The sequence below is a fragment of the Cucurbita pepo genome, chromosome 2, assembly GCF_057944985.1.
Source record: "Cucurbita pepo subsp. pepo isolate OVF chromosome 2, ASM5794498v1, whole genome shotgun sequence".
NCBI lineage: Eukaryota > Viridiplantae > Streptophyta > Magnoliopsida > Cucurbitales > Cucurbitaceae > Cucurbita > Cucurbita pepo.
In genome coordinates, this window is record NC_141799.1 from 3,521,257 (window position 1) to 3,536,636 (window position 15,380).

The 15,380-nt window shown below is 38.2% G+C and overlaps 2 protein-coding genes across 2 annotated transcripts; one reads left to right on the forward strand and one right to left on the reverse strand.

Moving 5' to 3' along the window:
• The first annotated feature begins 71 nt into the window (after positions 1-71).
• Positions 72-7,081, forward strand: FUG1 (Translation initiation factor 2, small GTP-binding protein). Its single transcript, XM_023668689.2, has 13 exons — positions 72-277; positions 370-1,954; positions 2,118-2,150; positions 2,300-2,413; positions 2,620-2,769; positions 3,092-3,190; positions 3,277-3,339; positions 4,287-4,442; positions 4,590-4,655; positions 4,783-5,019; positions 5,123-5,398; positions 6,089-6,277; positions 6,780-7,081. The coding sequence occupies exons 2-13, from the start codon at positions 476-478 to the stop codon at positions 6,939-6,941; spliced, it is 3,024 nt and encodes a 1,007-aa protein (XP_023524457.2). The 5' UTR covers positions 72-277; positions 370-475; the 3' UTR covers positions 6,942-7,081.
• A 1,230-nt stretch (positions 7,082-8,311) lies between these two features.
• RECA1 (recA DNA recombination family protein) lies at positions 8,312-13,828 on the reverse strand. The gene is made up of 13 exons (XM_023668691.2): positions 13,577-13,828; positions 13,078-13,169; positions 12,757-12,832; positions 12,391-12,453; positions 12,118-12,247; positions 11,919-12,004; positions 11,713-11,838; positions 11,153-11,257; positions 10,924-10,980; positions 9,684-9,746; positions 9,520-9,596; positions 9,367-9,439; positions 8,312-8,799 (listed from the first exon to the last, which is right to left on the reverse strand). Exons 1-13 carry the CDS (start codon positions 13,781-13,783, stop codon positions 8,698-8,700), a joined length of 1,257 nt encoding a protein of 418 aa, XP_023524459.1. The 5' UTR covers positions 13,784-13,828; the 3' UTR covers positions 8,312-8,697.
• Positions 13,829-15,380: the final 1,552 nt, after the last annotated feature.

The following is a 15,380-nucleotide window of genomic DNA, read 5'->3' on the forward strand; positions in this document are numbered from 1 at the left end:
CAAGAAACAAGAGTGTAAAAGCAATTTTTATAATCTAAACCAAAGGAAAAGAACGGAAGAAACTGTGGATGGAAATCCAAAATACGAGAGCCTTATCTCCTCGAGCGTTAATCGATAGGCTGGGAAAGAGCCACACACGCTCACACCCCCATCTCCCTGAAGCCCACCACCAAATTTCTAGCTTCATTGCCTTCAGAACCATATGTTTTCATAACCATCCTCATCCACTGCCGCCTCTTCAAACTCTCCATTCATTTAAAGTCGCATGCGTCAAGAGGTAAGCCATTTCCCACTGCTAATTACCCACTCCTTGTATGTTCTTTTCTACTTCGCTTTTGATTCTTGGAAATTCCATTTTCTTTGCGTTAGATTGAATTCTGGGGTTTCGAAGGGCACTGAACACACCGCAATTTTGTTTGATGGGTTTGTTTAGAGCCATTGATTGATTAAGTAGGACGAGATTTTAGTTGTGAGTATGCAAGGAACAGGAACAATGGCGTCTGTGGCTTCCTTGTTCAACTTATCTGGTGTTGGAGTGATTGGATCATCAGAAAAGCCTCGCTCTCAGTTTCGTGGAGTGTGTTTATCGAGGAGAGGGTTTAAAGGAAGCAATAAATGGTATTATGTTCCTTTTCCTCTCTGTAAATATTCAGCTACAACAACAACTGATTTCATTGCCGATCAAGGCAATGCCATCTCTGTTGATTCTAATAGTTCTTATATTAGAAGTAAAGATAATGATGGCACAGATTTTCTTCTTAAGCCAGCCCCTAAACCGGTGTTGAAAGCTGCAGAATCTAAGCCTCCCCTTGTAGGTTTGAATAAAGTAGCTTGGGAATCTCCGAAAAGTAATGGCGATTCGAACGGTAGCCGAAAATTGTTGGATAATGAAGAGGAAAGGAGTAAGGTGATTGAGTCTCTTGGGGAGGTACTGGAAAAGGCTGAAAAGTTAGAGACTCCGAAGTTGGGTGTGAACAAACCAGGAAGAGGTGTAGATAAGCCAACGACATCGGGGTCAAGTTCTAGTTCGAATTCGAAATCAAATCGTTCGAGAAGTGTTTGGCGTAAGGGGGATGCAGTTGCACCAGTGCAGAAGGTTGTAGCGGAACCGTCTAAGGCTAGTGGTAAAGTTGAAGCTAAACCGGGGGGAGCTAGTACGGTAGAGCCTCAATCACAAGCTGGTTTTCGAACTCCTCAACCACTTGTGAAACCACAATCAAGGTTACAAGCAAAGCCTTTGGCTGCGCCTCGGCCTGTGTTAAAGAAACCAATTCTGAAGGATGTCGGGGCAGCGACTGTGACAGCAAATGATGAAAGTAATGCAGCGGCGAAGACAAAAGAGAGAAAGCCGATTCTGATTGACAAATATGCTTCGAAGAAACCTGTAGCTAAACCGTTTGACTCTGAAGCTGTCATGGCCCCGAAAAAACCTGGAAAAGCCCCCTCTCCTGGAAAGTTCAAGGACGAGTACCGTAAGAAGAATGTTGCATCGGGAGGTCCAAGAAGGAGAATGGTTGATGATGTGGAAATCCCGGACGATGTTTCCATTCCTAGTGTGACTACAGCACGAAAAGGAAGGAAATGGAGCAAGGCAAGCCGTAAGGCTGCTAGAATCCAGGCTTCTAAAGATGCAGCTCCGGTGAAAGTCGAAATTCTAGAAGTTGAAGAAAGTGGTATGTTACTTGAGGAATTGGCCTTCAACTTGGCTATCAGTGAAGGCGAAATTCTCGGGTATTTATATTCAAAGGGGATTAAGCCTGATGGTGTGCAAACTTTAGACAAAGATATCGTGAAGATGATTTGCAAAGAGTACGACGTGGAGACCATAGATGTTGATCCGGTTAAAGTCGAAGAATTGGCTAAAAAGAAGGATATTTTTGATGAAGAAGATCTCGATAAACTTCAAAGCAGGCCTCCAGTCATCACCATTATGGGACATGTCGACCATGGCAAGGTAATTCGACGTCTTTCATTCTCCCTTTAGCTTTCGGGGTTTTCTTCGAGTCCTAATTTTTGTTTCAATCCATTCTAATCATTCCTGGAATTCGAAAAAGCAAGCTTTTATTTATTTTTATTTTTAAAATCTAATGAATCTTATTTTTCTCCTCTCTTGGCAGACGACACTTTTGGACTACATCCGCAGGAGCAAGGTACTCGTGCAAGCTTAAACGTCTTTCTTGATGCTTTGCCTTTCTGGAATAGAGTTATCAGCTAAATTTGCAACAATTTAGATCTTTTGCTAATGATTCTAGCGTTTTAGTTATGTCACGTCTAAAGTTCGAGTGCTACTCATCCATAGGTAGCTGCATCGGAAGCTGGTGGTATTACTCAAGGAATTGGTGCTTATAAGGTGATGGTACCACTAGATGGCAAGTTGCAGCCATGTGTGTTCCTTGACACTCCAGGTCACGAGGTACCTAAAACCGTGCATCGTCTTTCTAAAAATGTAGCATTTACATGATATTTTCTTATCTTTTGGCGTATTCGCTGTCATTGGATGAATTTTTGGGCAACGTTTTATCCGTTGGATTCTTTGTGGCATAATTTTCTCAGACAGGAATTGTCATTTGTATATACCATCCCTGTGTTCAGATGATGTATAGTGTCCATTTCCTGTAGGCATTTGGAGCCATGAGAGCTCGTGGTGCTCGGGTGACAGACATTGCCATCATTGTCGTGGCTGCTGACGATGGAATCCGGCCTCAGACAAACGAGGCTATAGCTCATGCCAGAGCAGCTGGAGTGCCAATAGTGATCGCGATAAATAAGGCATGTAAACAGTAAAAGACCTCTACTAACTTCTCTACCGTACAATTGCGTATAAATGTTTATAGAGAAATTGTGATGTCCCACATTGGTTGGGGAGGAGAACAAACCACCATTTATAAGGGTGTGGAAACCTTCTCCTAGCAGACGCGTTTTAAAGTCTTAAGGGGAAGCCCGAAAGGGAAAGCCCAAAGAGGACAATATCTGCTAGCGGTGGATCTGGGCCATTACAAAAAGATAGATGTCCTTATATAAACGTGTTATATATCCTCGTAAAAGCTTCGAAACTATTGATTAATTTCTCATTCCGTTCACATTTTTCCAGATCGACAAAGATGGAGCTAATGCAGACAGAGTGATGCAAGAGCTTTCCTCTATCGATTTAATGCCAGAAGACTGGGGCGGTGACGTCCCTATGGTGCAGGTAAATATATCTCAAACGCAGAAATTGACCTTGCATATCTCGGCTTTATCTATTTTCGAACTTATGCTGGTAATATTTTCCAACAGATTAGTGCTCTTAAAGGGCAGAATGTGGATGACCTGTTGGAAACAGTAATGCTTCTTGCTGAGGTAAGTGAAACGTTGCTAGTACGTCGTGTTGATTTTAGTATTTTTACATCTTGGAAATTATCCAATTACGGTGGCTCTGGCTGTTCGCCGTCGTTGTTGCTTAATGCTTAAGGTCTGAGAGAACCATAATCCTCTAAATAAAGAACAACACACCGAATATGCTAATATTTATCATGCCCAACTTGTTAGAGAGGTAATCTATTCGTGCTCGAGTTAAAGCCTTTGTGAAGATATCTCCTAATTGCTCGCCAGTCTTCACATGTCTTGTGGATACCAAACCTTGTTGTATTTTTCACGTAAAAATGGCACTCGTCGTCAATGTGTTTAGTTCGCTCATAAAATACCGGATTAGATGCGATATGAAGAGCTGTTTGATTATCATACCACAATTTGTTCGGTGTTGTGATATCAAATCTTCGTCAACTCAGTCAATAATCTTTTCTTTCCTCTCCCTATCAGTCGAAATGTGGAGATACCTTAATTCCGGCTGGAGTCTCCCTATACCAAACCAACTCGCCTTCAACTCAATCGATGGAAAGATATCTGAGCTAGGTTTGGACCCTTTGCTTCGAAGTGGACTCGACCGATGTTTCCTTTCCCAAACTAAAGGAATTTCAAGTTTTCCAATAGCTATTTGACTCATTCACAATAAGTGGATCGAGGATGAGATATTGCGGGAGTTAACGGATTGTCGTGGACTTCGGTCTGTCCGTTTTTTTCTCATTATCAATTTGGTCTAGTTTTGTCGCATCGAGAGGAAATCCCCATCCGACATTTGAGAAAGTTTAGCTATGCCCACCGGTCTTAAATTGGACTCCGGTTCTTAGTTAATTTTGAGATTCCTTTTCGTCGGGCTGAGTTTTCGTACGCCTTAGTATATTCTTTTCATTTTATTCCCTCACATAAACTTTTCAACGTATGTTATCTAATTTTTTTTCAATGTTCAGTTGCAAGAACTGAAGGCTAATCCTGATAGAAGTGCGAAGGGGACAGTTATCGAGGCAGGTCTTGACAAAGCAAAAGGACCGTTCGCTACGTTTATTGTACAGAATGGAACCCTTAAACGGGGTGACGTTTTAGTATGCGGGGAGGCCTTCGGGAAGGTCGGTACTGCTTTTTGTTTGTACATTTGTTACTATGTGGCGCAAATAATCGTGAAGTTATTTTGCGTTCGTTTGATTATGTTATTATTTTTGGTGATTGTTGTTGATGTCGACCATTTCTAAGGAGTTCCTGTATAACTATTTTAGGTTCGAGCTTTATTTGATGATGGCGGAAAACGGGTCGACGAAGCTGGACCTTCCTTACCAGTGCAGGTTTGTGGATCATTACTTGTTGTTTTTGTTTATGTCAAAGCAGATTTAAGCTGCATCCATAAAGAGTTTCACTTTGTTATATATTCTCTGATAGTCTAATTCTCTGGTTTTCTTAATCTGTCCACAGGTCATTGGGTTAAATATTGTGCCAATTGCTGGTGATGAATTCGAGGTTGTCGATTCCCTTGATACAGCTCGTGAGAAGGCCGAGTTACGCGCTGAGGCCTTGCGGTCTCAACGAATATCAGACAAGGCTGGAGATGGGAAGGTTACCCTTTCTTCTTTAGCTTCGGCAGTTTCATCGGGAAAGCGATCCGGGTTAGACTTGCACCAACTGAACATAATCTTGAAGGTCGACGTTCAGGTACATCGGGACGTATATCTTTCTTACACTTGTAATCTACAATGAACTTGTTGAGATGAAAATTTGTGCACGTTATTCACTTGTTAATATTGTCGATGACTAGGGATCGATCGAGGCTATTAGACAAGCCCTTCAGGTGCTCCCGCAAGATAACGTCTCCTTGAAGTTTCTTTTGCAAGCAACTGGGGATGTGACCTCCAGTGATATTGATCTTGCAGTTGCAAGCAAAGCCATAATTCTAGGATTTAATGTTAAAGCACCAGGTTCTGTTAAGAGTTATGCAGAAAATAAAGCTGTTGAGATCAGGCTCTATAGAGTCATTTACGAGCTTATCGATGATGTACGGAACGCAATGGAAGGACTTCTAGATCCTGTTGAGGTCAGTACTTAAAGTTTTACATTTCCAAGTTATAACGACATGGTACACGAGTTTGTGAAAGTAAGTTTGAGATCCCACATCGGTTGGAGAGGAAAACGAAGCATTCCTTATAAGGGCGTGGAAACCTCTCCCTAGCAGATGCGTTTTAAAACCGTGAGGTTGATGGTGATACGTAACGGGCCAAAACGGACAATATCTATAGCGGGGGGCTTGGGCTGTTACAAATGGTATCAGAGTTAGACACCGGGTGGTGTGCCAGCGAGGACGTCGGGCCCCAAGGGGGGTGGACTGTGGGATCTCACACCGGTTGGAGAGGGGAACGAAGTATTCCTTATAAGGGTGTGGAAACCTCTCTCCAGTAGACACGTTTTAAAACCGTGAGGCTAACGGCGATACGTAACGGGCCCGGGCGCAAGCGAACAATATCTATTAGCGTTTGGAGTTGGACTGTATTTTTCCTTTGTATTTACAAGAGAGGCTCACACTCGGATACGCCTTAATCCTTAGTCCAGATTTTTTTTTTTTTTTTTTCATTTTTGTCGTTTAACTCGATTGATCAACTTGTATGCTCTTCTAGTCAGTCCCTGTGACTATATCTTTGTTTGGTTAAATTGTTGGCTTGAAGCTTCTACACTTTCCTCATTGAAGATTAACATATATAGCTGAGATCTGTCATTTGTCTTTGAATAGGAACAAATACCAATGGGGTCAGCAGAAGTCCGTGCAGTATTCAGTAGTGGCAGTGGTCTTGTTGCTGGATGCATGGTAGTGGATGGAAAGCTGGCTAAGGGCTGTGGCATCCGGGTTCTGCGAAAGGGTAAAACGGTATATAATGGCCAACTTGATTCGCTGCGACGAGTTAAAGAAATCGTGAAAGAGGTACGTGATTATCCTTCCCTTTGATTGGGAACATGCCTAGCTTGAGCTTAGTTCCCTATGTAGATTGATATTAAGTTCCAGCTTAGATGTAGCACCGTTGGCAGATATTGTCCTCTTTGAGTTTCCCTTTTAGGCTTTCCCTCAAGATTTTATAAAACACGTATGTTAGGGAGAGATTTCCACGCCCTTATAAAGGGTGTTCCGTTCTCCTCCCTAACTGATGTGAAATCTCACAGTAGACGCGTTTTAAAAAAACTTCGAGGGAAAGCCAGAAAGTGAAAGTCCAAAGAGGACAATATCTGCTAGCAGTGTGCTTGGGCTATTACATTAGATTTGTGGATTAGAGTAGACATTAACCCGAGCTAAGTACATAACTAGTGACTGCAAAAATCAACACCATAATGTCTCTTGGTCACTGCTCGTTTTATGCGTCGGGTTTTGTTCTGAAAGATGTTCGATCGATAATACTGTTTTTAAGGAGAATGAATGGTCTGTTTTGTAGGTGAATGCTGGCCTAGAGTGTGGCGTTGGGATGGAGGAGTACAATGATTGGGAGGTGGGCGATGTAATAGAGGCCTACTACACCGTTCAGAAGAAGCGGACGCTTGAGGAGGCCTCAGCTTCAATGGAAGCTGCACTGGAGGAAGCTGGAATTGGCATGTAGACAAAGAATCCCAGTAATTTGCCAGGCCAGCCTAGGCCATACTTACCTTTATGATCAGATGGCTATGCCTTCTGCAATGCTTTGGCCATTTTTTGTCCAGTCAATGTTCGACGATACCAAGGACGAGGACGTGTGTCGTTGCTTTGTGATTCACTTGAGGAGCAGGGTGACGTCGAGAAGCTGAAGGCTTTGTGTTGCTGTAAATATCCAATACATGTATTAGATCTCCGATTCTTATTGGTAAGAGGAAAACTGTTATTATTTGGTTCTCAATGCTCGAGCGTTCAATGCGATGTAAACAGCAAACTGTGAACACAGCATGAAAATGGAAGAAATGTCAACAAATTTTCAATGATGCTTTAAAATTTGCATCATTTTACTGTTGAATCCTTAACCTTGCATGTGATTAGAATGTAAGAGTTCAAACAAGCATAAAACATATGCTTGCGTATTTGTCCATCGGTTAAATCGGATGTGTGCTGTTCTTGTTCTTTAAACTGTTATGTTCTTTTCAAAATCTAACGACACAACTTACCATGTAGTTTTTCGCATACAAAAATAATAAGATCGTGTATAGAAGATTTTGTTCAAATTAATGAAATTTATTATAATCTCTAAGCATTTTTACTTAATATTGTATTAAACTAGGCATTTAATGAAAGTCTTACCCAAGTGATAATTATGAATTTCGTGATAAATGGATTAGGTTATTAGTTCTTAGTTATTGATAATGAATATCACTCAACAAAAATTAAATTACAATGGATTTAAAATTCTAGATTTACATTTAATTCCTAAATGAGTCTAATAAAGGATGTGTGCATAAACTAACTTGAACGCTCACGGATATGGGCGAGTGTACCTAAGTTGGCGAGGCAAGGATCATGGTATGAGCGATTAAAGGACGTCCAAGGAAAGCTAACGAGGATTATTAGTAACGCCCTCCCTACATACCCAGTGATCATATTTTTGGCCTACAAGCTTTGGTTGGTAAAACAGTTGCCTTAGAAGGAGGCACTAATGGCATGAATGACCTTATCCATCAATGAGGTGTGCTGGTTTCTTTTAGTTTTAAGTTTCAAAATCATCACAACCAAATGCTTCTGTGTAGCATATTCAAGAGAAATGCATTGGGATAATAGAACTGACCCCTACAAAGAACCCTAAATTAATTTATGAACATGTCTTTTTTGTATACTGACAGTGAAATTCAAGTAAAGAAAAAATGGAACTACTAACCCCTGGTACTAGTAGGGAAGGGGCTTCATATATGAAACCATACCCTGCTTGCTTGAATTCCATCGCCCTCGGAGATGGTGATTATAATTCTGATGCAATTGATGTAATCTATAAATCTGGATGCCAAGCAGTGGTAAAAATTTAGGAATGTTAATACTTCAAGTGCACAAATCTGAATATGATACCTGATAAGTTGCAGTACAAATTACAACAGTACTTCCCAATCCACTTCTCAAGAATTGGGTTCAAATCATACCGACCTGTTTTAAGCGATACCAAAGGAGAGACTCGTGGATGATCCAAAATGTTGTCTTTGGAGTTTCGACGCAAAAGGAGCCAGTTTTCGGTCTTCATCACATCTAGCTTGCACCTAACTAAAAAATGCGGCGGAATTGTTTACTTCTAATAGCATCACTGGATGTAACACGGAAAATCGATCTATTGGGGGCTTATCGAGAAATGTTGCTTCTGCTTGTAGTCTCTGTAGCTACTGCTTAATCGTAGCATAGATTGTTCATTATTCAAACTCCTCAAGAACCTCTTCTTGATTCGGCAATGGCTTTCTGATAGATTGAAATCCCATTTGAACAGTTCCACTGGTCAGCGTGGTCTGCACCGTCTGCCATACATTTAAAAAAACCAGAATTTTCATGAAAGACGAGCAATTTCAAAAGAAACATGACATCAAATGTGATCATAGAGTATGTAACGACCCAGATCCACTGCTAGCAGATATTGTCCTCTTTGGACTTTCCCTTTTGGGCTTTCCCTCAAGACTTTAAAACGCGTCTGCTGGGGGAAGGTTTCCACACCCTTATAAATGGTGATTTATTCTCCTCCCCAACCAATATGGGACATCACAAAGTAGATCTCGGTAAAAATATATAATTGTCACTAAACATGACAAGCAAGCATTAACTACCACCCTAAATTATTTAAGCCTTGTGTAATAACTATTTGATTTTTTAAAATTGTGTTTATTTTCTCACCATTTCTGTATTATGATTTTCATTTGCAACAACATTTAAATTTTCAGTCGAATTCCACAAAAACACGTTTATAAGAACTACGATCCCGATTGATTAAAAAACAAAAATAAGATTTTGAAAGCTACTTTTTTTTTTTCTTCGAAACATAGTAGAGCAGGATCGTAGTTCTTATAAACTTGTTTTGAGCAAAAACAAACCTTCTCAATTTCATCTTGAAGAGCAGGATTTTCTTTTAAGTATTGCAGAGCTCTGTCTCTTCCCTGTCCCAACCTTTAGCAAACAAGGAAATAATGAATTTTTAGAGCAATTTAACCAAAAGCGATTTAAATATCCAATGTTTTACCACAAACCTGTGGTCCCCATAACTGTACCACGAGCCCTTTTTCACTACAATGTCCATGATTTCAGCACAATCTAAAATGCAACCCTGTGGGGGAGAAAAGAGTAGAATTTGAAGTTAGAACAGAATATTTTGCGCCTACAATTGAAAAATGCTTACTCCTACAATACTCACCAGTTTACTTACTCCCTCTCCAAAGATTATTTCGAATTCGGCTTGCTTGTATGGCCTCGACACCTATAGCAACCCATTTTGGATAAAATATTCTATGTTTTATGGAAAAAGATTGGAAGCTCAAGGTGGCAATGTAGAGCCTTTAAATTACAAGCATGACTAATATTTAAGAACTAAACTAAATGCCTGCTTAGTCTGGCAAATTGAAGATCACTAATATTCCTGCCATATACCATAATATTAAGAAGATATCATAACAAAACATTTTATTAATTGATACAACTGAAAATAAATAGTTCAAATGGCTACAAGACATCATTACAAAGTGATGGGTAAACCAATTTATCAAAATGTTGTACTGTAACTTGAGAAATATAATATATTTTATCCTGTCTGAGTACATTTTATCTTGTCCCAAATTCGGTTGTGCAACCTATAAAATGGATTTGGTTAAAATTCTACAACACAGAATCCATAAAATAGCTCATCTCGGTTTTCTTTCTTCTAAGTTTCTATTTGTATGCAGAACAAAGCATCATCTTCCAAAATACTTCTCTATCTTAAATGATAACCACGCAAAGAAGCAAATAATCCTCAATCCCAATCAGTCCTAGTTTCTATGTATCATCTTTGTATCATGTTCGTTAGCAAGAGAACATTTAATCATGAAAATTAGACCCCATTTGAAAACCATTTGGTTTGTGGTTTTTGAAAAATAAACCTGTAAATACTATTTCCACATATATGTTATTTGTTCTGATATCTACCAAGTTTTGAAAACTAAAAAAATAGTTATCAAAAACTTGTTTTTGTTTTTGGAATTTGGTTAAGAATTCAAATGTTTTCTTAGAAAGATAAACTCATTTCAATGATGAGAAAAACAAGCACAATTTTTAAAAACTATAGAGAAAAGGCCAAGTAGTTATCAAACGAGGCCCACCAATTTCACTTCAGATTAAGAACAACATCACAATACCAACTTGAGGTAATTAATGAAAGCCATATATAATAAGAAAAATTGTCTTTAAACCACAACAAAAAAATGCAGAGGAAGATTCATTAGAAGCATCATTCCAATCAAATGCACCATATGGAAACTAACAAGTATCATTAGTTTCTATTTGCAAATGAATATATTAGAAATTAGAATTTGAACAAAATCAACGGAAATGCTATGAAAGAAAAGGCTCATAAGAATTGACGAGATGCTAAGCAAAAATTGATTACTGTTATAGTTTACCTTGCTCTTTTGCACTCTAACGCGAACTCGAATCCCGATTTCTTCATCTCCTTTAGCCTTAAAAAGAAGGAAGCACACAGCATAAGGCTTCCCTCAATTGGATGTTATGACATTAATGTAAATTGTAATTGCTTCTGTACTTTCTAAATAAAGGTTCAATTTGTATTTAAAATAAAAGGAAAAACTATTAATTGGTTCAGATAAAGCAAATAACAGAGAGCATTCTTACAGACTTTAGCTTCCCAGTCTGACGTATTTCAAGTCGAAGCGAGGCAAAGAACTTTAGTGCAATTCCTCCACTTGTCACTTCTGGGTTCCCATAATACACACCAATCTAATAAAATTACGAACAGCATCATCATTATGCTTTCAAATATTACATATGATGATATTGATACAGTACTAATAATAAGGTTAAGAGTAGAATTCTCACACAGGATGCAAATACATGATAAATTCAGTTTAACCTGGCTTGGCCAAACAAACTGACTCTGATATTTATTTGTTTATTTAATTCTGAGAAGAAACACAACTTTCCATTGATCAACTGACTCTGATATTTATTTGCTTATTTAATTCTGAGAAGAAACACAACTTTCCATTGATCATTGTAAAATGACAAATATATAGAATCCTTTTTAAAAAATTAAATCCCTGAAGGAAAAATAAAAAGTAAATCTTAAACCTAAAGAAAGCCCCCATGAAAATTGACCCTGACCCATTACCATGCACAAAATTTACCGAACTTTGAAGATAGAATTATTGAACCTAATTGAAGAATGAAATAACCTTATATCGTATTTGATTCAAAAAGATGAGAGTGCAACCAGCTTTTGAGGCATTTCCAGACATTTTACGAAGAGCTTGACTCATGAGCCGTGCTTGCAGACCCATTTGCTGCATGCCAATCTCACCCTACAAAGCAAGGATAATAAATGTAAGATTAGCAATCTTACAAGAAAGCTTTAGAAACTCAAGAAGGTCATAAAAATTACTTCAATTTCTGCTCTTGGCGTTAGAGCAGAAACAGAATCAACACAAATGAGATCTACAGCACCAGATCTACACATGCGATCTGCAACTGATATAAGAATATCCATCCATTAATACACACTTGTCACAAGCATACCATAGCCAAAAGGCACGAGAACTATTTCATTCAAGAAAATCGTGAAGCAAACTAGGAAATATTACTCTCAAGTGCCATCTCTCCATGATCAGGTTGGCAGACAATCAAATTTTCTACATCCACTCCTACAGCTTTAGAATATGTTGGATCAAAGGCATGTTCTGCATCCACAAGCATTGCATTTCCACCTAGTTTCTGCATGTCACAACTGAATAGGTACTAATTCTCATAACAGACAAACTAGCATGTTCCTAGTGCCTCCTAGCATCTCAGCAAATAAATAAAAAATAGCAGTGAGAAGTAACAATATATGTATATATATACACACACGCATGTACCTGTACTTCTGCAATTGCATGCAATGCTAAAGTGGTCTTTCCACTACTTTCTGGTCCAAATATCTGGAAAAAGAATGATGAAATGTATTAATTATTTTGTGACTCTAACTTGATTGGCTAAACACGTGAAGGGGAGATAAATAATTTTGTTCATAGTCTCCGCATAGCATATTATTTTTCTCCCAACAAGACTCAACAAATTTATGGTATGTACTATTGTAGTGAGCTAGAGATTACGCTCATTACAAAGCAAATTGACAATTTCCATCTAACTAAAATAGCCCACAAATTTGGTATGCCAATTTCCTCAACTTGAACATTTTCCTTTACCTTTATACCCCAACCTCCAAGTACAAGTAAACATACCTCAACAATTCTGCCTTTAGGAAGGCCGCCGCCTAAGGCGCAGTCTAACGTCAAACAGCCACTTGGGAAAGTTTCCCTGTAAGGACAGAAGATAACAGAAATTTAAACCTGACAAGAAAATCTAACATTAAACTTGCCACTTATGATGCTTCAAGAAATGAAAATTTTCCCAACGTAATTTTGCTAAAAAAATTTCGAACCAGCCAACTGCGGTAGTAAATCTACAAAACTTAAACGAACCATTAAAACCCTGTTGACCAGTTGAAAATTTTCAACTTTTACGGTCTTCTCGGAAAAATAAAATAAACAAAAAGGACATACACTAACGCTCCTCCAGCACTTCCGAGTCGTGTAACACTTCCTTTCCCAAATGAGCTATTTATGTCATTCATTGCTGCTTCCAATGCCTTTTTCTAGGACGACACAAAAGTTTCAAAATCTGAGAAACTAATAACTCATAAGTAGATAAGTGCTGGAAAAGCAACATAATCACATTAGACAATTATCGTCAAATATAAGATTCGCAGATGGTTTTTTCTCCCCCTGCGCTCAAGTGTGTCGTAATGACGTTGCCTTCCTTTCTATTTATCACCATTTAACAACTGACAACCCTAACAAAACAGGATTCCAACTTGTACGCGAACTCGATTGAAAAAAACTTGATACACGAATTGGATTAGAAAAACTTAATACACGAATGAAAACAAACCACGAAAAGTGAAATAAAAAGCATTGCAAACATTTCAGACCAAAAATTAGAAAAACAAAGTAGTACAAGCTGCAGATGGCAAATTCAGAGAAAAATGAATCGCATGAGTACCCTGTCGACGGAGCGAGGATCAAAGTCGCCGGAAAGAGCTCCATTAACATTAACATCGAACTCGCAACGAAGCTTTCCAACTCGCTTGCCTGTATTGGACAGTGAAAAGGGCGAAAAATGGCGGCGGCGAGAAGGTGCAGCGCATGGCGGGAACAGTGTCCGGCATGGGAGAGTCTTGCAAGCCATTGGATTCGAAATGAAATCCATAGACAAAGGTAAGCGAAGCGTAACTGAGAAGCAGTGAGAGAAGAGTGAAGAGAGGCGCGCAAGGGTTTATTTATACAACATTTTTCCCTTTGACCGAGTCAAATACGTGACTACGCGGAACAATTATTATTATTATTATTATTATTATTATTTTCCAGTTCATTAAAATAAAAAGTAAATCGAGCGTTAAATTATTTACCTTTGCAAAAGAAAAAATGACGTGGGTTTCACATTCATGTGTTTATATGGTTGAATAGAACTAAAGAGATCCGAGCAAATAGAAAGGAAAAAAAGACGAGACCTTTCAATTTAAATTAGGTTAAATTATTGTTAAGAATAAGAAATAAAATTGGAATCGAATGTATATTCTCATTGATATTCATAAGGTTTAAATAGGATACAATAACTAATACGTACAAATAAGAATGATATAAACTAATTAAATATTGAGAATAAAATAAATCAAATCAATATTAAAATATAATATCTAAGATATATTCCATAAATAATATATTCTCCAAATATTATATTTCAACAATTATGTTAAATTTTTTTAATTTTGAAAATTTTGATTTGGTTCACGAGCTTAAACTTTTTTTTTTTTTTTTTATTTGTCAACCCAACATAGGGTTCTCAACACGATCGTGTTAAAATATCACGAGCTTATAGGGTCGAGCCCAATAACCGAATAAACACATTGTCTATATATTTTAGGAAAATCACCGTGTATTTTGAAAATAAAGATACTCATATATTTTAGGGAAGTGATTGAGGTAATTTTAGAAATAAATGATACGATATATTTTAGGAATAAATTATTTAGTCTATCCTATAAATATTCTCCACTCTCATATTTTCATCCCAAGCGGTCACCGGTATCAAAGAGTGTGAATGTTTTACACAGACTGGTATCCGAACGAGGTTGGTGGTGTATGTTGTTTGATCTCTTGAAATTCATAGTATGTTATATGGTTGTTGCTCTGTCTGATCTTCTACGTCAAAGACGATTTTCTTGAGATTATTAGTGAGTGAGTTTCTTTGTGTTATGAGTAGTCAATGACTTTATCAGTTTTGTGTTAAAAAGACTTGTTTGATATTATTGAGGTATTGCCAACATTATGGGTGATTTCCAAATCGTTGGACGAATCAAGAAACTCAATAGCAACAACTACAACACGTGGGCATCATGCATGATGTCCTATTTACAAGGACAAGATCTTTGGGAGGTCATTGGTGGGAGTGAAACTATGCCGCCAGAGGAGGATTCTAATGGCGCATTGCGCAAATGGAGAATCAAAGCAGGCAAAGTAATGTTTATCTTGAAGACCACAATTGAAGAAGAGATGTTAGAGCACATTTGGGATGACAAGACACCAAAAGAAGCATGGGACACGTTCGTAGCACTCTTCTCAAAGAAGAACGATACGAGACTACAATTTTTAGAGAATGAGTTGTTATCAATCTTACAAGGTGACATGACAATTACTCAATACTTCCATAGGGTCAAATCGATCTGTCATGAGATTACTGAACTAGATTCGAAGTCTGTCATTGGAGAAGCTCAAATGAAGAGGATCATTATCCACGGATTACGACC

Bases quoted from the DNA above. Each gene is read 5' to 3' on its own strand.
- FUG1 (XM_023668689.2), top strand. From the start codon at position 476: ATGCAAGGAACAGGAACAATGGCGTCTGTGGCTTCCTTGTTCAACTTA. The intron at 2,151-2,299 runs GTACTCGTGCAA...ACTCATCCATAG, and splicing joins ACTACATCCGCAGGAGCAAG to GTAGCTGCATCGGAAGCTGG. The intron at 5,020-5,122 runs GTACATCGGGAC...GTCGATGACTAG, and splicing joins TCTTGAAGGTCGACGTTCAG to GGATCGATCGAGGCTATTAG.
- RECA1 (XM_023668691.2), bottom strand. From the start codon at position 13,783: ATGGATTTCATTTCGAATCCAATGGCTTGCAAGACTCTCCCATGCCGG. The intron at 12,833-13,077 runs GTATGTCCTTTT...CTGTCCTTACAG, and splicing joins AGTGCTGGAGGAGCGTTAGT to GGAAACTTTCCCAAGTGGCT. The intron at 8,800-9,366 runs GTTTGTTTTTGC...AATGTATGGCAG, and splicing joins TTCAAGATGAAATTGAGAAG to ACGGTGCAGACCACGCTGAC.